Here is a 27,855-nt window from a genome sequence, read left to right on the forward strand (position 1 = left end):
ATCTTCCTCTGGGCTCCCCTCCCTCTTTCTCTCTCCCTAGGCCTCCCATCCCATGATCCTCTCCCTTCTCCAGCCTCATATCCCTTTTGCCAATCAACTTTCCAGCTCTTGGCTCCATCCCTCCCCCTCCTGTCTTCTCCTATCATTTTGGATCTCCCCCTCCCCCTCCCACTTTCAAATCTCTTACTAGCTCTTCCTTCAGTTAGTCCTGACGAAGGGTCTCAGCCTGAAACATCGACTGTACCTCTTCCTAGAGATGCTGCCTGGCCTGCTGCGTTCACCAGCAACTTTGATGTGTGTTGCTTGAAATTCCAGCATCTGCAGATTTCTTCGTGTTTGCGACAATAATAGTAAACTTTAGTGGAAGGTGGTCATGGTGTATGAGGCTGAATAGGTACATTTAACGTCAGGGAAATGTATACATAGAAACATAGAAAATAGGTGCAGGAGTAGGCCATTCGGCCCTTTGAGCCTGCACCGCCATTCAGCACGATCATGGCTGATCATCCAACTCAGAACCCTGTACCTGCCTTCTCTCCATACCCCCTGATCCCTTTAGCTGCAAGGACCATATCTAACTCCCTCTTAAATATAGCCAGTGAACTGGCCTCAACTGTTTCCTGTGGCAGAGAATTCCACAGATTCACCACTCTCTGTGTGAAGAAGTTTTTCCTCATCTCGGTCCTAAAAGGCCTCCCCTTTATCCTCAAACTGTGACCCCTCGTTCTGGACTTCCCCAACATCGGGAACAATCTTCCTGCATCTGGCCTGTCCAATCCCTTTAGAATTTTATACGTTTCAATAAGATCCCCCCTCAATCTTCTAAATTCCAACGAGTATAAGCCTAGTTCATCCAGTCTTTCATCATACGAAAGTCCTGCCATCCCAGGAATCAATCTGGTGAACCTTCTTTGTACTCCCTCTATGGCAAGGATGTCTTTCCTCAGATTAGGGGACCAAAACTGCACACAATACTCCAGGTGTGGTCTCACCAAGGCCTTGTACAACTGCAGTAGTACCTCCCTGCTACTGTACTCCAATCCTCTTGCTATAAATGCCAGCATACCATTCGCCTTTTTCACCGCCTGCTGTACCTGCATGCCCACTTTCAATGACTGGTGTACAATGACACCCAGGTCTCGTTGCACCTCCCCTTTTCCTAATCGGCCACCATTCAGATAATCTGTTTTCCTGTTTTTGCCACCAAAGTGGATAACTTCACATTCATCCACATTAAATTGCATCTGCCATGTTTTCCCACTTACCTGACCTATCCAAGGCACCCCGCATCCTCTTAGCATCCTCCTCACAGCTAACACTGCCGCCCAGCTTGGTATCATCTGTAAACTTGGAGATGCTGCATTTAATTCCCTCATCCAAGTCATTAATATATATATCAATATAAATATACAATATACATCCTTTAATTCTTTTTCTTCACAAACATCCACGAAAACAGAGGAGCGCCCCAAGGCATGAATGGCAGTTAAAAATTAGAACCTCAAAGTCCACCCTCTTCCCCCCCCCAGCTCCCTCATCCCATGCACAAGGGGATTGATGATAGAGTTTGACACGTACATGGATAGGAAAGGTTTAGAGCAGAGGTTCCTACACTAGGGTCCATGGCCCCCTTGCTTAATGGTCTTGGTTCTTGGCATGAAAACAAGGTTGGGAACCCCTTTTATAGATCAAGTACTGGGGTTAGATTGTCGTTTTGTTAAGATTCCAGTCGAGATTTCATACTAAAATTGGAATTAAGAATTATTATTATTTTTTTAAATAAAGCATTGGAAGGTGGTGAGCTTTCTTTCAAGATCATCAGATACCAGACCTAATTAAATACCATAATGATCATGACCTAGTTAAATAGGGCCGTCCCTCTGCTTTGAGGATCTCGTCCTTTCATTGGCGGCTGCGGTGAGGGACGGATGTATAGGCCAATAGAAAATCGACGATTGAGGGAATGAACGTATCAGGCAGAGAACCGGCCGAAACCAATGAATGCGGAAGGAAGGTGTTGGGGCGGGGTGAATTTCACTGACGTCATGGAAAATTGAGTGACCGGCAGCAGACCTAGCCAATGGGAGAGAAGGGGTATGGCCACAGGCTGGCCGCATAGGTCTAGAGTTTGACCGACGTGCGCAGTAGCCAATCCGCTGCGGGAACCGACTTTCTCCCCCTTTGACCAATGAGCGGAAGGTGAGTGGGTGTTGATGCAGAGGGAACCGGAGTGCGCAGACGCAGTTCTATTCTGACGTGCGCGGGGGCGCCAAGATGCAGGAGGCGCAGTGAGGAGAAGGCCGAGGCGGACAAACGTGCTCCGATCACTGGGCACCGTCGCGGTGATTCGCGGTCCCCGGAACTCGCGCCGTCGGTGCAGGCAGGACGACGACTCGACTCACCGATGGAGGAGCCGAGCCGTTTCTACATGATGTCTTCGTTCGGTCAGGCGCCGCGCGAGCGAGGTGGGGGGTGCTTCGAAGCCTTTTTTTTCCTCTCCCTCTCGGTTCCTCCTCCCGCCGCATGAGTGATAGCGACACTGGCCAACCGGGGGCTGTGTCGCTTTTGAGTGACGTGCGTTCCACCAATCAGGGTTGGCGAGCGGTGTTTGTCCCGCCCATAGCCGCCATCTGTCTTTTTCTGGCCGCCATGATGAGACGGCGACGCCAGTTAATAATCAGATTCCCCTCATCTTCAATAATGGGGCCGGGCTGCCTATTCCCCTCGACCCTGCCTCCTCTATCGCACCCTTGGCCGCTTGGGGAGGGGGGAGTCGGTTATAATCAGCTTTTTTTTCTCTGGTTGACCGATGGCCTCCCCCCCCCCGATCGTCATGGGGGCCAGGAAAGGCCGTGGATCGAGCCCGTCCACTAGGCCCCCACTCGTCTCCTCAGAACTGGTTAAATGCCAAAGCCTGCCTTAAATCGGTCTCGCGTCCTTCCCATTGTGACTCCCCCCCAGATATTTTCTAGTTAAAATGAAGCTGTTAAAATGAAATCTGGCGGGGGGTGGCGAGGGTTGAGGATTAGATCTGACCGGGGTGGGGAGGGGTCGTAATTCTATCTGGCTGGGGGGTGTGGGATTGGGGATTATATCTTGGGGGTGATGTCTGACCGGGGGGGGGGTTTGGGAATTTTATCTTGTTGGGTGTGATATCGGGTTGGGGTGAGATTTGGCTGGAGGGAATGTTGGGGGTGATATCTGACTCGGGGGGGAGGTTGGGGGTTATATTTTACTGGGGGTGATATCTGATGGAGGGGGAGTTGAGGGTGAGATCTGGCGGGGGGTGAGATTAGGGGAAGGTGTGGGTTGATAAAATGCAAGTCTGAATGTGCAGTCTTTAAGATGTCTTTGTGAATTGGGAACTTTGGAGGGTTGTACTGGGTGTTTGGGATATAACTGGACTTTCCAGCATGCTAGTGTTTCCTCTCCACCTGAGCCACCTCCATTCTGTATTCAGATATTTGTCGTGTAGCCTCACTGATATACCTTTCTATCTTACTTAGATAGAAACCCATAGCATCCTCACCACTAAAGACAGAGTTCTGAATTCCTTACAGCTGTCTTACATCCTTGATCGTGCCCATATCTGGAAGCATTCCTTGCATTAATGATGGTAATAGTTAGGTTGTCCCTCCACTGCATTTCCTCAACTTCTTCCTTTCGTAATGTGTTAGAACCTTGTAATGTGATGTTATCCTTGGATGCACCATTGCCTCATTATGGTTTTGTGATGTGGCAATCTGAATTCCCTGTTGTGGCCAGCCAAGGTTCAAAGGTTGAATTTAATGTCAGAGAAGTGTATACAATATACATCCTGAAATGCTCTGGTAGCAACCATGTTCCAGAGCTACGGACAAATCCAGGTTATGTGCTTGTGCTTGCTTCGTTCCCTATTCAGTAGCTAAAGTTATTGCAACTGTAGTCTCACAACTTCTTTCAGATGTGAAGGAGCAGGAAATCTTGTGACCACTGTCTCTTCCAGTTTGCTAAGTATTGTGAAATGTTTATACAGAATTTTGTCTGCAAGTCAAGTTATTGCATCATCAATATTTCATACTGCGGGAAGGGTGGTGAATCAAGAGTTCATTTTAGGAATTAATGCTCTGAGATTTTAAGTTTTGAAATGTTGGAAACAATTTTTCAGTTCAAAGTAAAATTTGTTAAGAGTACATACATGTCACCACATACAACCCTGGGATTCCTTTTCTGTGGGCATACTCAGCAAATCTATAGAACAGTAACTGTAAACAGGATCAATGAACAACAGACTGTGCAAATGTAAGTAGAAATGAATGGCAATAAATAATGAGAACGTGAAGTAACAAGATGAAGCATCCTTGGAGTGAGTGGTGATGCGAGTCCTGAGGGACCTGTACCTTCTTCCTGGTGACAGCAGTGAGATACGGGCATGGCCTAGGCAAGGATCTTTGATGATAGCTGCTGCTTTTCCGTGGCAACGTTTCATGTAGATGTGCTGATTGGTTGGGAGGGCATGTACAGGGTTGGATCTACTATATTTTGTAGGATTTTCCACTGAAAGGTATTACTGCTCCTGTACCAGGCTGTAATATAGCCAGTCAGCACACTTTCCACCACACGTCTGTTGAAGTTTGCCAAGAGACAGTTGGATACATGTTTATGGCCGAGACCTTTTTATTGTATCGTTGTTTGAAAACTTTCAATTTTAAGCAATTCGAGTCTTGGGAGTGTGGAATTGTGCATGACCTCATGGGCGAATTAGATTCTGCTTGGTTTAAACAGGCAGGAAACTCTCAGTAATGGCAAGAACATCTTTTTAATTGTATTGAAGGCATCTTGGGCCCAAAAAAAAGCTTAGTTGATTTACTTTTTTAATATTTATCTAGCCATCGTACTTGGAGAATTTAGCTAGGTTATTCCTGACTTTGCAAGTTATAGCTGACATCACATCTTGTTGAGAGGAAGCAGTGAAGATGATGCCAACTATTCTGTCAGTGATTGCCAGGTCGTTTTTCTGATCCATTTTTTCATATGTCCCTTTTTAAGATGACTTTGGGCAGAAGAGGAGGAAGAGAAGTCGCTGGAGCAATGAGACATCTGATCAAAAGACAGTGATTCCTGGAATGCCGACTGTGATTCCACCAGGCCTTACCCGTGAGCAGGAGCGAGCTTATATCGGTAAGAATACCCATCAACATCACTTCTGATAAACAGTACGCGTCATAGGGAAAAGGAAATTAGCAACATCTTGGACGGGCATGTTTCGCAATGTTCATGTGCAAAACTTTATAGTTGCCGATATGTTTATTGTAATCTCTTAAAGTTATTGAATATATTGGGGGTGCCACAATAATTAGTTATATCTTGGTGAACTATACGTTTATTGAACATTTGCCTTCTCATCTTTACGCTCATGGCTTCTGCATTTACAGACATTTTTAATATAACTTTGTAAATGAGGCTGGATTCTGTGCAATGTTCTGTTTGGATCGGCTCAGTAAACTTAAATGTGGTGGGTGTATGAGATGCTCACATTCTGTCCTACAATTACAAATTACGTCTTGCCCAAAACTTGGCGAGGGCATTTCTGAGCTGTTTAACGTGTAGCCCGTGTACCTGCCAGGGCAGGTTGATCTGCATGCATGTCGGAACAGTGCGGCTCCTGGGAAGGTAAAATCCAGAACTGTGCTGCTGAAAAGAAATGTGCAAAACGCAGCGGCAAGTCATGTTAATCTGCAACTTTTGAATTCTGTACCTACAGGTACATTGCTGTAACGTGTGTACTTGGCCAAGTAAATCAGTCAGTGTTTCACAAAAACTCCAAATGTTTATTGAATTTTTCTTAATTGTGTTAATGTTTTCCATTCCCCTCGCCTTCCTTCATGTCTCTTCAATTTTATTGCCATTGAAAAACATTGATCAGCCTTGCATTTGGTTATTGTTTCGTGTGCATTTGTTTCTGCTTGCACAGGGACCTTTATTTCTGGCTGAGCAGACAAAACCAGGATCGGAGTTGAGAGTCCATCAAGCATTAGTTAGTTAATAAGCAAAGGTCGTCGTCTGACTTAACATTATATTTCCACTTTGGTAGAAAATTTCATGTTGCCAGGAGTACAATTTCAAAAATTGATGAGTAGATTCGTAAAGCTTGAAGATTGAAATGGTGCTGATTGTTTCTGCTTTGTATGTATTTTTCTGTAGTTGCACATTGTCTATAATTTTCATGATGTACTATCGAACAGATGCAATTCCTAATTAGCTGTCATGGGCTTGATTGGATTGTATGCTAATTGGCATATCAGGAGAGGCATTGATTAAGCTTGCTCAGTGTCCTGCCTTGTAACTAAACCCTGAGTCAGCCATCTTGTGGAGCCCTATCTAGTGGCAGAAAGATAAAAGTTTACAACACCAGCAGGTGTTGTAAGTTCAGCCTGTGGAAAAAGTTGTCCCATCTGCTTCTGTGTGTTGCCCTATGGGTGTTGTTGCTTGATGTTTGCGCTGTTCCCCGGCTGTGGTTTGTGGCACATTTCTGTGTTGGTTCCTGTTTATATTGTACATTCAAGTATGTTGTGTACTTGTGTACCAGTGAGGTGACAAAGATCAGGAGGCTGGTGATATCTTTAATGAAGTTATATCAGGAAACGACAATTTCCTCTTCCTTAAGAAGTCTGGTTGTTTCCTGTCTTGACAGTAACATGGCCAGCAGTTGAAGGTCATCTACTGTTTGTATGCAAGTATCACACATGAAGAAAGAAAAGTTTATGTTCCTGGGAGCAAGCTGATTATAATGTGACTGCTGCCTACTGCAGTTCAAGTTCAGCAAGTCCCCTTGCATTCACTTGAGGGATTTTGTTTTTCCTTTTGTTTCGTTTCCCAATGTTGTAAGAGCAGCCAGGTTACAGATTTGGAGCAGGAGTGGGCCTTCTATTTTTGTCCTTAAACCAGGGAGTGTTTGTAGCCAGGTGTTTAATTTGTGGTGCACTCCAGCTCAGTCAGATGGCTAAGGGGGTTTAGTGGAAAATTGTGGATCATATCCTGAGTGGTTTAGTTTACTTGAAGTGTTGATGTTTAACTGTCTGGAAGATAACAACAGATTTAGCAAAGCAATTTATACTGAAAAGAAAATAAGTTTTGGGTAATTGATGACCACCAGGCTAGGGTGCCGGATAATAATTCTAGGTGCAGACAGTAACTGAACAAGTTATTGAAGAGAATAGAATGAGGCTCCAGAATACCATTTTTCTTCTCATCTGCAGATTTACTGACCCTAGAGCAGGCGTTCCCAATAGAATAAAAAAGGGTTGAGAATCCCTGCCCCAGACGCCTAGTTTCTCAGAAAACCATTTCTGTGTTACCTTACGTTTGCAGACTCTTGCCCTTGCTGTGTCCCATAATGCGTACCTCTATTGACAGGTTTTTACGTGCAGTAGGAAAGGATTTTGCAACGAGCAGTTCCTCTCCGTGTGAGGATTTGTGTAACAGCAATGAATTGATCTTGTTATCCAGCCATTTAGCACTGTCCAGCCAAAGCTGAGGTGAAATGAGTTCTTCACACTAAGCTGTGTTGTACGGGGCTGTTGCTCCTTACTGGATTGAAAACAAGAAACTGCAAATTTCAGCACTTCATGACAAAGACTTCATTATTTGGGCTTGTAATACTCTTTTCCACCTTCTTTCTTGCCCTGTCGCCCCCTTCCCTCTCCTCCCAGCACCCCATAGGAAAATACATTGTATTCTCTGTAGGGTTTTGATTATTTTGTCTGTCTCAACTGTGCTCAGCTTGCAGATTTAACCTGTTAAATCTGTTACAACTTGTTACTTTGATCAATTCATTCTCCCTAATAAATCGGATATGTCCATCTGTACCCGGACTTGAAATTGGGCCCAATAGAGTTCCATGGCCAGATGTTAACATCGACAGGGCTGGACGAATCACATGGCCCCTGAACTCGGACTAGATTGCTAGTCTGGAATCTGGATTGGCCTACAAGTCATCTGCCAACTTCCAGCCTGTTCCAATTATGTTTGGAAAATCTTCTCTGATACAGAAATGGTTCTGTTTGAGGTTTGTGAATGTTTATTGCTGAGCTTGTTGGAGAAGTCCTGCTAAAAATGTAAAAGAGTTGAAATTGGCTTCCCTTGATTGGATTAAGAAAAAGGCTGGTGACTTTAAATTAATCAATTCTTCCAGCCCTGAAAGAGCACTAAAGCTGCTGACTTAAATTGAGCTTTTTAATTTAATGTTTTTTTTCATATTGTGGCAACCCTAATATTTACTAGTTGTAATGATAATGTTTTCCTTTGACACAATTACAGAGCTCGTGTTTTAATGGTATCCATATTAGGATTGTGTTGCAACTTGGGCCAAGCCTCTGTTCAATGTTAATGAAATGCCTCATTTCTTGATTTTAATTTTTTTGACTAATATTCATGCTGTTGAAACGTTCATTGCACTGTCTCCAAGCTCCGTGCTGTGTGTTGATAACGATTTGAGAATTTATGTAACTTTTCTTTTCCGTCCTTTTTTTTCCTAACCTGGTTTCTTCCAGTGCAACTACAGATTGAAGACCTGACTCGCAAACTGCGTACCGGAGACCTTGGTATCCCCCCAAACCCTGAGGACAGGTTGGGAAAGTTTTAAACCAGCTGACAGTAACAATTTTCCTTTTCAATACTTGGTGTCATCGCATAAGAAATGTGTGATGTGGTTTTATTGGAATTGCTAATCTCACAATTGTGGTATCCTTTATCTGACGCTATTTTCAGTACAGGAATGGAAATGGTCACCTTTATTACTTTTTTTTTAATCTCTTGAAGTTAAACCATATTAACTTAAGTTGGATAGGGGACAGCTGTGGTCTAAATTCATATTTTTTGTTTTTCTGATGAAGGATAGTTAAGAAGTAAGGCAGTGAGTTAATGTTATAAGTATAAGAATGAAGGTCTGGGAACATCTTGTCAGTAACTGCTGGCGGTAGTGGCAAAACTTTGATCAATGTGCCCTTGAATTTCATTCCTGCTGTGGTTAACGTGAAGGCTTCACAGCTTCGCAGAGAGGTGTAATGTCAGCCAATTACCTCCATTGCCAGGCTTGTGGCAGATTAGATCCAATGTCTTTTCACCCCCCACCCAGTCCATCTCAGCCTTGCTCTATCCAGCTACCTCTTGATCCAGGTCAGAGTTCTTTCACTTCAACCATGGCAGGCCTTCTTGCTGTGCCTGCTTTGCTTTTAACAAGTGGCCCCTCTTTCTTCTGATGCTCAAAATGCACGAGGAAGGAAATGTGTTTCAGCAGTACTCGACTTGTCCTTGCTCTGAAAAGCTTGAAAAGATGAAAATAATTCAGGCTATCTTTGCAATCTTTTGGAATTTGGAAGCCCATTGTTTGATTTATCTGGGTTGGTTCATTTTTATTTGTCAGAAGATTCGTCGTGTCCAGTATATTTTTGCTGTTCATTTCAAGAATCCCACTACTTCCAGGTTGGTCATGAATATGACAGACAAGCTGCCCTGAATGGCTGTTAACTGCATCTGTGCTTTAAACATATCAGGTCCAGTTGGGCAGCTTGCCTCAAATTCGCTTGAAGCACTTTTGCCATGAAGTTTGCAATGAATTGGTTAAAACCTATTGCGATTAAACATTTTTGCACCTGCTATTTCCAGAGCACAAGTTGATGTGATCTTGCAACAGTAAATGATTTTAGTGCTGAACAGAGCAAGTCTTAACTATTACTGAGGTAACTCTTAGGGTGGAGTGCGGTATGGTGCCTTGCTCATGGGCCATTTCTTAACATTACTGGAGTCTTGTTCAACAGGCTAATGTGAACTGCTCTTAATTCCATCACAGGAGGGAGAGGGGATCTCTTTATAAACTAATGTATATTGTAGACAAGACTGGTGTGGTTACAAAGCAGTACTCTGTTGCTTGCCTGCTAGCACAAATTATCTAAGATCTTCCCACATAGACTAGGAAGCGTGTGGCTTTTTAAATCAGTGATGTGGCCTGCCTATTCCTGCTGGCTTGCCCTGGGAATGGTAATCGTGAGGGTGTACGGGAGAGAAATTTTGAAGTGACTGTTTTATTGTGTCCTTGCCCATCTCTTTATCCCACCCCTAAGCCACCCCTAACCGTACTGATTTAGCTTGACTAAAATTTAAGGTCACCCTCTTAACAATTCTGTTTTCTCCTGGAATTAGCTTTTACTGTGTTTAGTGACCGTAAAACCATCTTAATACAAGTGTTCTACATTGGTGCATGGTTGCCAGGAGTTTACATTGGGACCTTTAAATGCTCTTTGTAACCAATATTCTTTTTTAATATGCTCCATTGCTTATTTAACTGTTTTATTTTCCATTTAATAATTACGTCACAATTTGAATCCCATAGTTACATTCTTTCAGTTTGAACAGTTTAAGGTGCTGGTTTTGGTTGACCTTTTTAACCTGCTGAAATTTTTTTATTTAGAATACTTTCGGTTTGCTGCCTTTTTTTTAATGGTGACATTAGGAGGTGACCACAGCTGTCTTTCAGTAATTGTTAAAACTGTAAATAAGTATTTACTGAGTAACAAGCTTTTATTTTTATTGTAATGATGAGAGGAGAAACTTGCTTTTGTATCTGCATGCCGATAGTCGAAAATGTTCCACTTGATCAGGAAATCCACTGGTCCTGTCAGCCAAACATTTAGATACTAGTGTTGGAAATAGCGACTCATTTGATGAAAAACTCAGCTGCTGGGACAGCCAGCTGAGCACATGTTCAATAGTACAGATCCAGCACCCTCGAGGCAAACACTTGCAGTAGTAATGCACCAGAAAGGTTTTTTTTTCACTTCTGGGAGGTGGCAGGTGCAGGGTAATTGGTTGGGAGCCTTTATCATTGCACGGGAGGGTCAGGAAACGGTGAGCTTCAAACTATTCTATGGCAGCTTGGGCATCGTGGAGCTTTAGGATCCATCCTTGAAGTGATAGGCTGATGCACTGGAGTGTAAGACCTGGCTGGAATTCGACAATCCAGAATTTATTTTTTAATTATAAAAGCTTTAATTGCCTGGAGATGCAGGTGACATTGAGCCGTAGTGCAGAAAATGGAATGTCACTGCATAGAATTGTTCATAGGAAATGGAGAAAGGTTAAAAGTTCTTAATAATTATTTCCTTTTCTGCTAACAATAGTAGGTGAGGGGTCAGAGGTAGGCAGGGACATAGGAGCAGTATTGGGCTATCTGCCCCGTTGAGTCTTTGCTATTCCACCATGTATTTTCCCTCTCAACCCAAATTCTCTGCATTCTCCCCATAACCCTGGATGGCCGCCACCGCCACTTTAAATATACCCAATGTTATTGCCTCTCCAGCAATGAATTCCACAGTTCACCGCCCTCTGACTAAAGAAATTGCTCCTCGTCTCCGTTCTAAAGTTCATTAACCAACTTCAATGACTGATGCTTGTCTTTGCTAGAGATCTGAGGGAGGCAAATGGCCTTTGAATTCCCTTACCATGCTTTTCTACAGCTATTTTCAATTCCTCTACCTGTAAATTGTGTAACAGATCTTGTACACTTAAAAGTGATTTCTATCAGTAGAGTTAAATGTAGCAGCAAACTGCGCCTGATGGTCTGCTTGCTGTGATTTCAGTGCAGTACTGCAGAAAATATGAATGCATTGTTTGTAATCTTATCAAAATTCTGCAGAAATAGCAACTGTAACATCAAGACAAACTGTGAGGGGCAATAGGCCAGGTAACGTCTGTACTTAGGGTATTTCTTAACCAAAATCAAGCAGAGTTAATGTTTTATGAAAGGGAAGTTGTGTTTTTACACACTTACTATTGTCCTTTGAGGGTGTGACAGATGAGGTCTGTAATGTGGATTTCTGGATAGTATGAACACAAGGGTTGGGGCACGGATATTGGCGTGGGAAGGGATTGTGTAACTAACAGAAGCAGTTTGGATAAATGTAATATTGGGGTTGGAGCATGTGTGAAAGAGACTGACAAGTTATAGTGAAATGAGATGAGAATGGAGTGCCACCCTAGAGAGTAAAGGAGGTGGAATCTATTCAAGGTGAAAATTGAGTGATATGAATAAATCACCCATGATCGAAATGGTACAGCTGCCTGACGGGATTAGTTGAGAAACTGACTAGGATTTGTTCTGTAGTAAGAAAGGAGCCACACCCACACCACTTCATTAGTGCTCACACATTAAGAGGCCACCATTAGGTGCCAAGGGGTCAATAGAGACAAATCACCTCAAATCTTGTGTGCAGTTCCCTGTCAACAGCTTTAATTTGGTGATTATGGGTTTAATTCTTTATAGAGTAATTACTTGTGTTTTTATTGGATTTAAAACTACCTGGCTTTTAATTTAAATTCGAGAGCACCAAGATGAGGCCTTTAGTTTTAATTGGGACTTGTGTTTGCTATCCTGTCAGATCAGACAAGTGAGTAAGAGGAACAGAGGACAGAAATGGCTGCAGGACCAGTTGCTTTCTATTGGCTGTTTGCAGCACAGGGCAGACTGGTTACATTTTCTGTTCTGCATTATGTCGCTGCTGTCCAACTAGTAATTAGGTGGTCTCAATCCTTTAAAAGCATGTTTGGATTCTGTGGGCTGAAGCTGCACAGGCTGGCTTGTGAAAGTATTTGTCCTTCAGCACATGGTGTCTAATTAGCCAAAGTAACTGTTAACTAGTATTGAGAAATGTGCCTCCGAGTTCCTAGGGTTGTAACGATGTGGATCGCAGCAGGTTCATTCTGCTTGCATGCTCACCAAAGGTATGATTGAATTCCCAATTTTTTCTGATTGATTCCTTGTGTCAAATGGATATGAACAACTGAAATACTGATTCCATTTCGAAACTCCCCATCTTCCATTTGGATATCGTATGTGTTCAGATTAATCTTATAAGACTTGTTGCAACCCTAGCAACGACGAGGCCTGTGTTTATAAGAATGAAATGTTTAATTCTGCGTATATTGACCTACAAACCCCTGATTTCCTTTTAACCAAAATCCCCCTTTGACTCCTTTCTAAAACAAAACTTTTAAAATTTATATTTAGACAAACTAATAGCAGGGTTTACAGGTGCACTGCGTGGGACCCAACCTGCAATTCATGGTTTGGAGAGAAGCTGAGCTTTTCCTGACCATTTTTTTCTTCATTTACTTCTATACAAAACAAACAAAAGAAAAAGAGGGGCCAGAGAGCAGCCTGGGACTGCCAGTAAGGCTTAACACGTCTCTTTAGTACCGATCACAGAAGTAGCAGCTTTAGCTCAGTAGGTGCAGGAGAGCTACATTCGACATCTGAAGAAACCGGAAAAAGGCCATTCTATCTTGATTAACTGCCGTTGGTACCAACCACCAGACAGCTCCCACCCCCCCATCTTCTCCCACCCCAACCCTCCCACAAATCTTTTTAGTGCATAACTTACCTTGAGTTCTATGCAGGTTAATGTTTTTTTTTTGCTCAAAAGGTTTGTAAGATGATAACTGAAAGTACAATCTTACAACGTCACCATAGAATAAGAAAGAACACGCTTTTACAATTAATGAGCTGTGTGGTAAAGCAGTTTCCAAAATCCCCTTTCCTTGTAGGGGCTGGGAGGGAAAGCACCTCTTGTTGACTGAGTCTGTGTTCAAAGTTCAGAAGACATTCAGTGGGACAACACAACGTGTTGGGGGTCATACTCGCACAGAAACTGTGCCAGTGGCAGATGTAGAGTGTAGGAATCCTCGTTGCGATGCATTGAGTGGTTCGTGTAGGATATTGTTATTGTTTATTCGTCGAAGGCAAATGCCTTTGCGGTCTGGGCTTTGCTCCTCTGCATAGAGTGCAGCCGTGCCACCTGAGAATATTCCTATTGGGACTCCTCAGCCCGTGTCTTGAAAATGTTATCTCCATGTACCCGTTATTTGGGTTGATGCGTTTAAAGCCTTTGGCGTTTTCTCTCTGCGGTTGGATTTACTTTTAACAAGTTCTCCATTTTATAGACTAATGAGACTTGAACCTTAGTTACAGTGGGTACTGGCATGTTGCATGCTTTGTCTCTGGGTTTGTGCCACAGACCCTTGGAAGATTCTTGACCTGTTTATGCCTCTTAAATAGCTGAGGCAGCGACACCTCACCAAAACTGGTCAGGTCCACCCCTCAGTTAGGATGCATGATTGAAGGGTTCTGGAGAGCACTGCTCTTCACGTGTGCTTTCCTTAACTCTCACAGGCAATGAAACTAGAAGATCGGTCACTGGAATGAGCAAAGGATTTGTCCAGTTCAGAGCATCTCCAAAGTTGCTAAGCCCAGTTCCACTTTGCTCTGTTGCTGTCACAGTTGTGCACGGGTGGGTCAAGTCTCGGGATATACAGAACTTGTTTGTCTGGGTGGGGGACTAGATGGTATTTTTCTGATTGAATGCAGTCTGCTTAGTCAACAAGAGGGCTGGCCCTGAGTGCTCACGTGACCTCAAGCTTGTTCTATAGTGTAAAATGTTATTTGATATTTTCCTAAAACTGTCTCATTAAATCCCTGTTCACAGCCTTAGCACACTTCCAAATGACTAGCTAACCTAGCTACTGCCTCTTCAGTGAAAGGCGGGACCACTGACTGTTAATTGTGTTCCAAGTGCAGACAGTGACGCTAACCAGATTAACTGTTCAGGAGCCATAATCAGCTCAGGTTAACAACTTGCCTCATCTCGACGCCTCCAATCAATTGCTATAGCCATGGTAACACACTTTTGAGAATAAGGTGTCTCAGTGAACTAGGAAAATGCAGGCGAGGTGTTCTTAATTAAAAGATGCAATAGAGCTACTAAGGTGAGCCGGTAACTAGTGAGGCGAACGTGACAAGTTTGTGATTTCCTGCACAGGTCTCCCTCTCCTGAGCCCATTTACAACAGTGAGGGCAAGAGGCTGAACACACGTGAGTTCCGAACTCGGAAGAAGTTGGAGGAGGAGAGACACAATCTTATTCAGGAGATGATTGCCCTGAATCCTGATTTCAAACCCCCAGCGGACTACAAGTACGTTAAAATCATTTAGTAGGTGCACTCACCCTCCTAACTGCGTGGGTTATGAGTAGCAGTTTGAGGATGGATACGTGGATGAGGTACAAAGAATGTGCATTTAAGAAGTCCATTATAAATTTAAAATGTTCCTCCAATGATCTAAAGCCAAAGGTTCTTTAGGAGAGCAGGGAAAATCAGAAAGGTCCCGTGTGGAACTGAATGTGAGAAAGGGTGGTGAATGCATTGCCTGAGTCATTCTGAAAGGAACACAAGCCCATAAAGATGCCAAGCAACACTTGTTTATTGGTGAGCAGGTGTGTTTAACCAGCCACTGCTCTTTGCAAATGAGTTTGGATCCTAGCATAGCAGTTTAATGTACCGCATTAGCAGCACCGGTAGCCCCTGTTCGATTCCAGCCGCGCATTCTCCCCGATTCCGCATGGGCTTCCTCCGGCATCCTGAAGATGTACTGGTTCGTAGGGGAATTGGACACATGGGTATAACTGGGTGGTGTGGTCTTGATGAGCTGGGAGGGTCTGTTACCCAGCTATATCCTAAATAAATAACAAATTGCAGGGGGGGTGGGGGGAACGAGATCTTGAACTGTCCCTTAACAAACTGGAATTAATTGAATGAAACTGTTGTCGTCTCACTGCCTGGGTTTGCTAAATGCTCCATATCACCCCTTGTTTGAAATGCCCAGAAAAAGGTGCAGTTCCTACCTTGTTCGGAATAACCCTGAAGCGGCTGGCGTGACTATTGGTACTAGGACCAGTGCCAGCGCCCTGGGTTCAATTCTGCTGCGGTATGTAGGGAGTTTTTAATGTTCTCCCTGTAGTCACGTGGGTTTCCTGTGGGTGCTCTGGTTTCCTCCGATATTCCAAAGATGTTAGGGTTAGCATGTTCTGTTGCCACCCAAAGCGTGCTGGTACTTGCAGGCTGCCCCCAGCCTTACAGCCTTGGACTGTAAGTGTTGGTTGTTGAGGCAAGGGGCGTAGTTCACAAGCTAATCTTTGATGCATAGCTGTGCATTATCACATTGAATGTTAGGATCAGCTTGAGGGGCTGAGTGGCCCACCCTGCTCCAATTTAAGATTAAAGATGGTGACTCCGGGCCAGGTATCAAATCAGCACATGAATGTGTGGATAGATGGACAGTCTGACCCATAACTGCAACCTGCCATCCTGATCCCACAGACCTGCTTGCTGCAGCAGCAGCTTTTGTGTGCTGGGTTTAAGTTGCACTCCGTTTTACTTTCCACAGGCCACCGGCCACACGTGTAAGCGACAAAGTGATGATACCTCAGGACGAGTACCCAGAGATCAACTTCGTCGGATTACTGATTGGACCCAGGTAAGGAGCTCCCCTTGGTCTCCTCTTCACCCGGGATGAGTACACCCTTGTGGTGTAATGGGCTGATTGATCTTCTGTGTTGTATATAGAAGTGCCGAGCTGTGGGTTGTGAGGTATGGGTGCTACCTGTGCACCCCGAGACTCGCCACCTTGGCGTGGTGGAGATGCATGTGAATTGCTGAGGTCCCGGGAGTAATGCTATCTGGAGCTTAGCTCCTGCTGGAGTCACCCATGGCAGTAAGGTCAAGGGGGATGTTGCAGACAAAGAGTGATCTCATCTTTTGGAAATGTAGTTGCTGTTGTGGACACCAAGGTGACAATTGAGCAGCTCGCCGGGTTGTGGTGATGTTGTTTGAAGTGTAACCAAGGCTCTAGGAGATGGCTGACTCCTGTTATTAGAAATCCCAGCAATAGAGATTCTGCAGATGCTGGAAATCTAGAGCAATGCGCACAAAATGCTGGAGAAACTCAGCAGGTCAGGCAGTGTTCATGGAGACAAATAAACAGTCGACGTTTCAGGCAGATCCTCTTCATCAGTACTTGGCCTGAAACGTTGACTCTTTGTTCCTCTCCATTGATGCTGCCTGACCTGCTGGGCTCCTCCTGCATTTTGTGTGTGCGTTGCCCCGGCAATAAGGTGGTTTAGCCTTTCCCCATATAATTTAATTGACTATTTCTTACATCATTTATAACTACTACTAATACTACTACATCGACTCAGGTCTAGGGGGCCGGCGTCGGGCAACATTTATAAACCTGAGGAATAAAAATCTTTACGTTATGTCTCCATCTAAATGTGCAATGTGCAATTTATAGTAATTTATAATAGATAGTATGTACAATATAACAGAAGTACAGTTGTGTCAGTGAGTTAATCAGTCTGATGGCCTGGTGGAAGAAGCTGTCCCAGAGCTTGTTGGTCCTGGCATTTATGCTGCGGTACCGTTTCCCTGATGGCAGCAGCTGCAACAGTGTGTGGTCAGGGTGACTCAGGCCCTCAACGATCTTTCGGGCCCTCTTCAGCACTAGCTTGTATTATAGCCTCATCCTGATTGAGCCAACTAAAACCTTGTCTTGGGCAAAGAGTTCTGGCCCTGAGGCACTTGCAGCTTTGAACTTCCCACCGTGCAGGTGACATTGCTTTCCCTCTTCAAGCCTAAACACTTTACGCATGTTGTAGCGTAGTATGCCTAGGCCTGGGTGTCCTGGTTTGTTTCTGAGCCCTCTCTCTCTCTTTCAGGGGCAACACGTTGAAAAATATTGAGAAGGAATGCAACGCCAAGATCATGATCCGAGGGAAAGGCTCAGTGAAGGAAGGGAAGGTGGGGCGGAAAGACGGACAGATGCTCCCCGGCGAAGACGAGCCACTGCACGCGCTGGTCACAGCAAACACCATGGAGAATGTGAAGAAGGCAGTGGAACAGGTAAAGCACCCCCTTTTTCCCTTGCCTGCTTATCCACATGCAACCAGAGATGAGAGCCCACTGGGTGATTGGATACATCTTTAGGAATCTGTTCCTTCATTATGGCCCTTTTTACAACATAGGTCAAGGGCTGGTAATCAGTAGTGCCCGGTGGTGTAGTGGCATCAGCACCAGACTTGGGTGAGAATGGTCCCAGGTTCGAAACAGGCCGACTCCTTGCCGTGCTTTCCATCCATGCTAGGTTGAGCGTTGAGCTAGCAGCCCGGCCTCGTAAGAAGAGAACAAACAAGTGCTAAGGAAATGGCCAAAAAATGCCACCTGATGCGCCACAAGGCGTAAAAGGGAACAAGGCTCAGTGCTGCATTCGCTAAAGTGACGGTAAAGCAGCTGGTTGTGGATTTGGTTGCAAGAGGGCATTCCTATCTCTGAACACACCGGGCTGGGTAGCTTAAATTCCAACCACTGGATTAGGGTTTCTGGGTCACTGCTCTAAACAGGGGGCGATGACCCTCTATTTGATAAACAGGATTTGCAGTGAAAGGTCAGAGTTGGTTTTCTTTGACGTACAGCCATTCTCTTGTTCAAACTGCAACCTGTGTTCGAAAATTAAAGTAGAATGGTTCGATGTACGTGTGACAAAGATAATCTTTTAACATGGTTCAGAACGTCTACAAGGACTCATTAGGAAAGTGACTAAAATCGTGTGAAGCACACTGAAAGAGATGGAGGAGTTCCCAAGAGAATTCTGGAGCTTGGGGTCACAGTCAACTTGCTGAAGGTGCACAAAAAGTTAGAATGATGAAATTGACATGAGTCCTCTTGTCCACGCCAACCACAATTCCTGTCTTTAGTTCGTCCATCTTTTGCTCTTGGATATGCCTGGCATCACGGTAATGTGCCAGCCGGCTGGCGTAGGGAAGGCTGCGGCCGTGACTGAAGCTGTTGCTCGTTTCTGTGCAGATCCGAGGTATCCTGAAGCAGGGGATTGAAACTCCCGAGGACCAGAATGACCTGCGGAAGATGCAGCTGAGGGAGCTGGCTCGACTCAATGGCACCCTGCGGGAGGACGACAACAGGTACCGCTTTCTACATAGATGTAGTTAGCAATTACGGTGAGAGGGGGATAATGATGAAGCAGACTTAATGGGCCAAATGGCCTATCTGCTTCTATTCTCGGCATCAGCAGCACTATCTCTGTTCACTATCTTTATGCTCCGCAGCATATTGAGACAGACTCCATTTTCGTTTTTTGAAAAACACTCACTTCTAACAGGTACCTCAAAGCCTGGGGAGAAGGTCATGGAGCCTAGAGGACTGCTGCTTGGAAACAGGCCCTTTGGCCCATTTATTCTGTGCTAAACTGTTACTCTGCCTAGTCCCATCGACCTGCACCTGAACCATAGCTGTCTCTACCTCTGCCATCCATGTACATATCCAAACTTGTCTTAAACATTGGCATTGAACCCGCACCCGCTCCCACTGACAGCTCGCTCCACCCTCCGAGTGAAGGAGCTTCCCCCTCAGATTCATCTTAACTATCGCACCAAGCCTATAGGGAAGTGGTTGTAACAGAGTGAGGGATCTGTGCTGTCTGTGTGAGCTCCTGGGTTTGTGTCTTCCAAGCTGAGACAGCAACTTCAATGTGCTTCCTGTTTTCCTGAGCAGGATCCTGCGGCCCTGGCAGAGCACAGAGCCCCGAAGCATCACCAACACAACGTTGTGTACAAAGTGCGGTGGGGCTGGACACATTGCATCTGACTGCAAGTTTTCCAGGTCAGTAACTGCTGCTCTGAGCTCGCGGAAACTGGGGGGGTGGTGGTTTTATGCTGGTGTTACAGATGGTGTTGCTTGTCTGTCCTGTCCAACAATGACAGGAAGCAGGTGCTGTTGAGTTTTTAAAAGTGGGAAAGCCGTCGCACTGGGGCAAGTTCACTCTCTTGACTTTGGAAATCTGGGTCACTGGTACGATTAGTCGTAACTGGGGTCTTCCTTAGTTGCGAAGGGCGACTGTGACGTCTTCTGTGTCTGGTCATGTCCTTTTCTCCACGCAGCATTACAAAACGACCTTCCTGGTCGTTGGAGCTGATTGTACATGCTAGGTCAGGCATGTCCCCACCTCTCCGGGTTATGAGACCCGCCAGCTCCCCTCACCTGGTTTAGCCCACCTTTCAAAGTGTTGTACTGGGACGGAGCCGATATCACATGTAAACAGCTACTTCAGTCCACCGGTGAGAGTTGAGTGGGGAGCTGCTCAAAGTAGGCCCTCCCTGGACAACTCAGACGCCCCTACAGAAGGTAAAGATACAAGATTTCTATGGTGTGCACCTCCCATTTTGTGAAGGTTGAACATTGATTGAGAGTTGAGGTGGGGAGGTTGTAGAGTGATTTGTTGCATTAGTATTGTGAACAGAATAGCCTCCATTTGGCGGCTAGTTACCTTGTCTCTTCTTGCTGGCCTTCCACAGGCCAGGTGACCCACAGTCAGCTCAAGACAAGGCGCGGATGGACAAGGAGTATCTTTCGTTAATGGCTGAACTGGGAGAAGCACCGGTTCCGACATCGTCGACATCAGTGGGACATCCAAGTACCTCACAGCCCAGCGTCCCGCGCACCACAGTCCCCAGTAACACCCAGCCACAGATTCCAGTGAGTCCCAGCATTTCCTTCTCCTTGGTGTATGGTATCATTACCTTTCCCATTTCTCCTCCTCTTGGATAATAAAAGGGGACATGGGTAATTGGAGGAAAATATGGGGAGGAGTGGTCTTTAACAGAGAGTGGTGGGGGGTGGGGGCATAAAACACCCTACTAGGGGTCATTATAAAGGTAGGTGGATAAAGGACACTTGGGTACGTGGGTGATGGCAAAATGGAGGGCTATGTGGAAGGGAAGGGTGAGATTGATCTTAGAGTAGGAGAAAGGGTTAGTATTACATTGTGGGCTGAAGGATACAGTACTGTACTGTTTTATGTTTTTAAAACCTCAACCCCATCTTAGAGATGACCCTTTTTAGTGCAAGGGGAACCTCACTGTTCTCTATCCCTCATTTCCTTTGCTTGTTCTTACCCACTCATTGTAATTTATGAATTGTAATCTTTATGTGGTCCTGTTTCCAAAGTATGGTCTAGATTATCAGTCATTCTGGGTGCACAATGAGCCCAGTGACAAACAGCCCACGTACCCGAGAGCCAATGTTCCCTCTGGTTCCCTCTAATTCCCTCTGACCAGTGTGCGCAAAAAACCTTGTGTGACTTTTTTTTTGCCCTGTGACAATATACACACTGAATAATTTCTTCAATAAAAATGGTCTAAATAAGCTAGTTCAGCACCGTCCGCATCAGAAACCGGATAAGGAAACGTGACTCTACGATGGTGAGATATACTTCACATGCCAACGAGGCAGAGGGTGACAACCTTTTGTGTGCGGTTTGAATTCCGTTGTGCAGTAGTTGCAAAAGGTGCGTGTGCATGCCCAGCTTAGAGGGAGTGCAGCCTGTTGCTTAGAGACAAGCAGCCCACGTACCCAGGAGTCCAGTCGCCTACCGTAAGGCCTGTGACGATGGTCTCATAGCACAAAAGCGGGGAAGGGGGGCCCTCCAGCTCAACTGGTCCATGCTGACCCAGACACCCACTTTGGCCCATAACCCACTAAACCTTCCCTATCCACATAGCTTCCAAATGCCTTCTGAATGTTATTACGGTTCCCTGGCAGCTCGTTCCAGGTATGCGCCACCCTCTGCGTGAAGAAGTTGCCTCTTGCGTCTGTTTTAAATCTTTTTCCTCTCCGCCTGTAGCCTCTAGTTTTTGGTTTCTTTTCCTTGGAAAGGAAGTTGACTGTGATGGAATGGCAAAGCAGATTCGGTGGGGCGAATGGCCTAATTCTGCTTCTAACTCTTATGGTTTAAAAAAAAATTCTGCACGTTCTCCTATATATGCCACCTCTCAGATCCACACACTCCCAGGAAAAATAGTCCAAGTCTGCCCGAACTCTTCCAGTAGCTCAGGCCCTTGAGTCCTGTCACCATTCTTGCAAATCAGTAGTTCAGTCATTCCATTTAATATCAGAGGAATGTATGCAATATACATCCTGAAATTCTTGTTCTTCGCAGGTATCCATGAAAACATTAGTTCCCCCCCCCCCCCACACACACACACACACACACACACACACACACACACACACACACAAGCAGCAGGACCGCAACGACCCTACCCACTTCCACAAAAAAGCATCAGCCCCCTCCACACACCAAGCAAGCAATAGCAAAGCCCCTGTGAAAGACCATAATCTGCAGAACAAGGCTAATCTTTCCCCCAATAACTTGACATACCACAGGCTCGCTCGCTCTCCCTAATAAAAGGAAAAAGAGGTATCCCTTTCACAGCGAGAGGGGAGACGCATGAAAACAACTCACTGTAGACGGCGTTAAAGGTCTGTCGTGCCAGTTTTCTCCAAGTTCTCTGCCCGGAGGAGCTGCATCAATCATTCCCCCTCCAACTAGAGAGAGCGCACGATTCGCCAAGTACACGGGCTCTGACAGCAGATCCGCTGTTCCCTATGTTCCGTTTTCTCCCGCGACGTCTTATCAGCGGCCCAGGCCTAGAATCAGCCCATCCATAGGGCCGCAGGACCTCGGAACCCTGAAGTCGTGCTCCTCTTCCAGGCCACGTCCTTGGGATATGGAAAAGTGAGCCCCCAGGAGTGGGTGCCGCCAAAGTCTGAGTGTAACTCCAGGTCAGGGTCTTCAGAACCCCAGCCCCCCTGAAAAGGGAAAAGAAAGACACGAAAGGTAGAAGTAAGGCTGTTTCCGCAGATGAACATGAAGTAGTTGCCATTGTGAATCTGACTCCAACTTCTCTGCTCTTATTCCATCTCACTAGAGTGGCAAAACTATATGATTTTATGGTGGTCCTCCGTCACCATGTTGATACTTGTCACTGCTTTAACGTGGAGTGGCTCCTATTGAATGTTGTGCATTCTGAGCCGAGCGGGAGGGTTGGGAGGGATGGGGTGAAGCTGGCAGGCCTGCACACACTGGGAATCGTAGCTGACTACCCGAGGCTGAAATGAGTTAGCTGGACGTGACTACCAGCCTGCGATGCGGGGGTGGGCCAGAGGGTGACGTCCTTCTCTCCCGTTTTACAGAGCAGACCTCCGTGGATGAACTCGGGCCCCTCAGACAGCACCAGACCTTACCACGGGATGCACGGTGGCCCAGGAGGGCCGCACCCTGGCTTCCCGCCCCCGATGCCCAGCATGAGCGGACACCCGATCCCGCACAACCCCAACGGGCCTCCGCCACCTTGGATGCAGCCGCCGCCACCTCCGATGAACCAGGGTCACCCGCCCGTGCACCCACCTATGAGTAAGTGTGAACCTCCTTGGCTGCGTGCGTCCTGGGCCGTGTTCAGAGGGCCCAGGCGGGGGTGGGAAAGGTGATTACTCTGGGAGGGGTGGTTGGTGGGTTTTTTTTTCCGAGTCAGCACTGGAGCCTTTGACCAAGGTGGTTCAAAGGACGAGGCTGCTGTCACTTAAATAATGCAAATAAAACGAGCATACTGTGCAACTCGGTCAATAAACGTAAAACTAATAACAAAACTGACACACTGATAACTGCTTGCTGCCATCCTCTCGCCTTTGTGTAATGGGCAGCGGAGGCAATTGGCGTGGATAATGTTGGTACCCTGCGTGGTACAGCTTTCATGAGCAAGACTCCTCCAGCAGCGGGAGAGAGGACGGGCAAGCAGTTGGGTGATGTGTAGCTTCGAGAGAGGAGATTTGAGCGTGCGTGTGTGTGTGGGGGGGTCAGGGCAGGAGGTGATACGGCGGGTCTCAGCGGCAAACCGTGTTGCTGTGGCTGTGAGTTGTGCTGCTTGACGTGGTGTGGGGAGCACTGAACAGTTCTAACCTGGAACCAAGACACAGGCACTGTACGGATTTGCAATGACGTGGCCACAATTGAGAGGTTTGAACCTGACGGGGAAGGCTGAGCAGGCTAGAACAGGAAAGGGCGAAGAGGTGAACAGGCAGATCTTTTAAAATCATGAAAGGATCTGGTCAGTCGTTAAGGCAAAACCAAAAGTATGAGCTGGCAATGTAAGTGGTCCTGGATAAATCGGGGCCTGAATTCAGGAGGAACTTCTTCACTCCAAGATTGGGGTGAGAAAATGTAATAAATTTAATCACGGGTCGGTCAGTTGGCCCCTCAAACCTGCTGCTGCACTGCACAAGATCGGCTCGCCATCTCCCCCGTCCACCGTCCCGCCTCGCTTCCCGTTTTATAAAAGCACACTTTTCCCGCAAGTCTCTGCTGTGAATGTAACAGCCCACGGCCCCATGGTGTGGCTCCCACTGGGGGTGGTGGAACTGAACAGCCAAGGAGTATTTCGGCGGAGGGGTGGGGTGGGAGGTGTTGCGGCGCTGGGTGGGCGGAGGCTGGTGTGGTTTGTACTTCAACTGCATGGGCTGTGGTTCCCTTCATCAACACGGTGGAAGGGCAGGACTGCCTCTCCTCACCCCCTGCCCCACCCCTACCACCTCTGCCGACAACGTGGGTCACCAGCTCCATGACCACATCTCCCCTCGCAGGCAGTCAGACACCAGGCAAAGCTAACATAGCGAGAAGTAAACTCGTATTCCACACCCTGCCCCCACCGCCCCTTTCTTTTTAAAAAGTAAAAAAGTTGCCAGTCATTTCTGCGCTGAGGGCCTTCTGAGACTGTGACCCAGTGACTTTATTTTTGTACAGGCGACTCCTTGTCGTGTCTGTTTGCAAGCGAAGCCTCCGCGTCCACCTCATCACAACCTCCTTTCTGTTTCTGTGACAGACATGATGCCCCATCCGATGGGGATGATGCCTCCACCACCCCCACCGCCAGCCAGCCAGCCTCCGCCCCCGCCCACCGGCCCCATCCCCCCTTGGCAGCAGCCGCAGCCGCAGCCGCAGCCACAGCAGCAGCAGCAGCCACCGCCGCCACCTCCCAGCAGCAGCATGGCCTCCAGCGCACCCTTACCCTGGCAACAGAGTGAGTAAGGATGCATTTCTACACTTTGTTTGTTATTTTGGAAAGCCTTCAGTAAATGCTTGTTAATGGACAGTGTCCTGTTGGTAAATCAAAAGAATCGTTCACTCTCAAATCACGCTGGCTCGCTTGCTCTCTCTGTCTAGTTGTCCAGCTCCGTCCCTGTGTCTCTGTCCAGTCGTCCAGCTGTCCAGCTCTGTCCCTGTGTCTTTGCCTAGTTGTCTAGCTCCCTTTCTGTGTCTCCGTCCAGCTGTCTAGTTCCCTCCCTGTGTCTCTGCCTAGATATCTAGTTCCCTCCGTGTCTCTGTCCAGTTGTTTAGTTCCCTCCCTGTGTCTCTGCCTAGTTGTCCAGCTCCCTCCCTATGTCTGTCTAGTTGTCTAGCTCCCTCCGTGTCTCTGCCTAGTTGACGAGCTCCCTCTCTGTGTCTCCGTCCAGCTGTTGAGCGCCGTCCCTGTGCCTCTGCCTAGTTGTCTAGCTCGCTCTCTCTGTCTGTCTAGTTGTCTAGCTCCCTCCCTTTTGCACTTCTCCCCACCCCCCCGCCACTCCTTGCTCTTGTCTCTGCTTGTCCCAGTTTCAGCCTCCGCCTCTTCTCTCTGTCCCCTGTGCTTCAGCTTGGCGAACTCCATGCTGACCCCCGACTGAATCAGCCGCCCTCCCCGGTGCCGGCCCTGGGCCGCACGCACCCTGTGAGGAGCTCCCGGGCAGCTCCGCTCAGCCGCTCGTCAGACTCCGTGCAGGCGGGATCACCCTGCCTCAGTAACAGGCCTGTCCTGGAGCTGAATGCCCAGTTTGTGCGTAGCACTCACTTTCCAAGTGACTGCCTCTGTGCCTCTCTTGCTTCTCTTGCAGATACCAACACCACGACGACTACTGCGGCGACAGTCCCTCCATGGCAGCAGCAGCAGCAGCAGCAGCCGCCTCAGGCCCAGCCCACGCCGGCCTCCAGTGCGGCCCCTCCTCCACCGATGCCTGCCGCCCCTTCTATGGTTCCCCCTCCCCCTGGGGTCCAGCCTCCCCTCCCCCCCGGAGCCCCACCTCCACCACCCCCTCCCCCACCCGGCACGGCCGGTATGATGTACGCTCCCCCACCCCCTCCCCCCATCGACCCCGGCAACTTTGTGATGATGGGGGTAGGCGTCCCGGCAATGCCCCCCTTTGGAATGCCCCCTGCTCCGCCCCCTCCCCCTCCCCAGACTTAAAAGACCCCTTCCTTAATAACCCGTACCCTCGAAACATGTACAGATAAGGACATTCACTCTAAAGCCGGTGTCATGACTGACGCAGGAACTCGCCAAGACACGCTTTTTGTGGAATTTTTTTTAAGATTTTAGAACAAAAACAAATAGGCACAACTGTAAATGCTAGAGAGCGGCCTCTGTGTCTCGAGCGGACAGAGAGCCCGCCATTGTGTCCGGCTCGGGGAAGTGCGGGAGTGCAGTTGGTTGTCGTTGAGGGGGGTGGAGCGAGAGGGAGGATGGTAACGCTGCAAGCAGTTTCTCATAAATACACCGAGTCTCTGAACTGTTACCAGCGGCCGGCTCATGATCAGTCAGAAGATGCGGGCGAAGGGGTCAGAGGGAACTGCTCTCACTCTTCCCCTCCCCTTTACCCCCTCCTTTTCCCTTTTACTGAGGGCTTGCGTGCGTGCGAGTGCCTGTGTCTTGTGCATTCCTGAATCTTCCAGAAGCTGCATCAGCGTTCTGGCGGTTAACAGGCTCAGCATCTACTGGAGGAAGCTGCCTCCGGTTGAACCAATGCCCACTATAAACTGGTTGTTTGGGGAGGGGAGGGGGAAAACAAGGATCAAGAATTTGTATAGTTAAAGGCAGCAGTATCACTGGTTCTCTCCATGGTACAATAACCAGTTCAGAAATTAGAAAGTTCCACTTGCAAAGTGGCTTTCCGGGTGTTTCCAGTGTGAGCACCATATTGGTAACTTGCGCTGGGCTCCCCGGGGGGCTCCCGGCAGTGGCTTGTTTCGAAATGCGTAACGCTAGTAAATGTTGCACAGTGGTGGGGGGGTTGTTTTTCTTTTTGTTGTTGTTACGCCAACCAATGATCTTTCCTGGTGTTCCTCGTCCCCCCCCCATCCTCTCACCTGATCTTTGGTGCTACAAGCAAGAGATATACGAGGAGGAGGAAGAGGTCTGTGCCTTCCCCCAAACCCCAAATTCAGAATTATCAAGCACCCTCCTGCTGCGAGAAGGTGGATGGGGCCTCTTGCTCCCTGCCAGATCCTGAACCAGAGAATCCGTGGGCCGTTGGTGCAGCCGTCGCTACCTCGGTTGCCTCCTGCTCTGCTCTACTCCCGTTCTCCAGGACCTCGTCCCTGCCAGACCTGGGGGGTGGGGTTATCCCTTTAAGCTGTCGACTGTTGTCTTGGGGGTTTCGCTCTGTAAAATGTTCTCGCAGGAATGGTGTGTAAAACTTTTTATTTTGGCTCAAGGTTGGAAGCCTGGAGCACTTCCACAGTTTGTTCCCTTGTGCTCTGTCTCAATGTGAAGCATTTAAACAGAGGAAGATTAGCAAAATAAACTCCTGTGTTTTCTTACAGTTTGTCAATTCTTGTGCCCTTCATGGCCTGGTCTCTTGTGTATATTTTCTCTTGCATTCTCGGGAAATGGCTATTGTTACCTCTACAATAACACACACAAAATGCTGGAGGAACTCAGCATGTCAGGAGGCATCTATGGAGGGGAATAACCAAGATGTTTTGGAAAGGAAAGGGGCAGAGTAAGGCGGGGGGGTGTGGAAGAGAGGGCTACAAACTGGAAGTTACAGAGAGGTTTGTTGGAGCTTTGGTTGGCAGTTCCTTATTGAGTAATGGACACAAGCTGCTGATTCAGGTGCAGTCCTGAACTTTCAGAAGCTCCAGTGGTGATGGGGAGTTGAGCTAGTGAATCTCTGTACGACTGCCCCCAATGGTAAGTGAAATGTACAGACTCCTTACGGACAGAATTGAACTGCAATTGCTGGCACTATGATGCCCTGCACTGATTTCCCCGTATGCCCCAAAGTCTTTGAATTTCTTTCAGATATTTATGTCCATATAATGACCTGGCTGTCA

General features: G+C 47.1%; 1 protein-coding gene across 5 annotated transcripts; it reads left to right on the plus strand.

The window, feature by feature from the left end:
• Window positions 1-2,230: 2,230 nt before the first annotated feature.
• sf1 (splicing factor 1) lies at window positions 2,231-27,341 on the plus strand. 5 transcript variants are annotated; one of them, XM_072245608.1, is made up of 12 exons: window positions 2,231-2,465; window positions 5,029-5,160; window positions 8,532-8,607; window positions 14,850-15,002; window positions 16,252-16,341; window positions 17,582-17,765; window positions 18,726-18,841; window positions 19,431-19,538; window positions 20,231-20,411; window positions 22,911-23,130; window positions 24,593-24,794; window positions 25,638-27,001. In XM_072245608.1, the coding sequence occupies exons 1-12, from the start codon at window positions 2,405-2,407 to the stop codon at window positions 26,032-26,034; spliced, it is 1,920 nt and encodes a 639-aa protein (XP_072101709.1). In that variant the 5' UTR covers window positions 2,231-2,404; the 3' UTR covers window positions 26,035-27,001. The 5 variants fall into 5 exon arrangements, with proteins under 5 accessions (XP_072101709.1, XP_072101710.1, XP_072101712.1 ...); XM_072245609.1 differs by having other exon boundaries at window positions 24,593-24,790; XM_072245611.1 differs by lacking the exon at window positions 24,593-24,794 and having other exon boundaries at window positions 2,232-2,465.
• Window positions 27,342-27,855: the final 514 nt, after the last annotated feature.

This window comes from Mobula birostris, chromosome 28 (genome assembly GCF_030028105.1).
Source record: "Mobula birostris isolate sMobBir1 chromosome 28, sMobBir1.hap1, whole genome shotgun sequence".
Lineage (NCBI taxonomy): Eukaryota > Metazoa > Chordata > Chondrichthyes > Myliobatiformes > Myliobatidae > Mobula > Mobula birostris.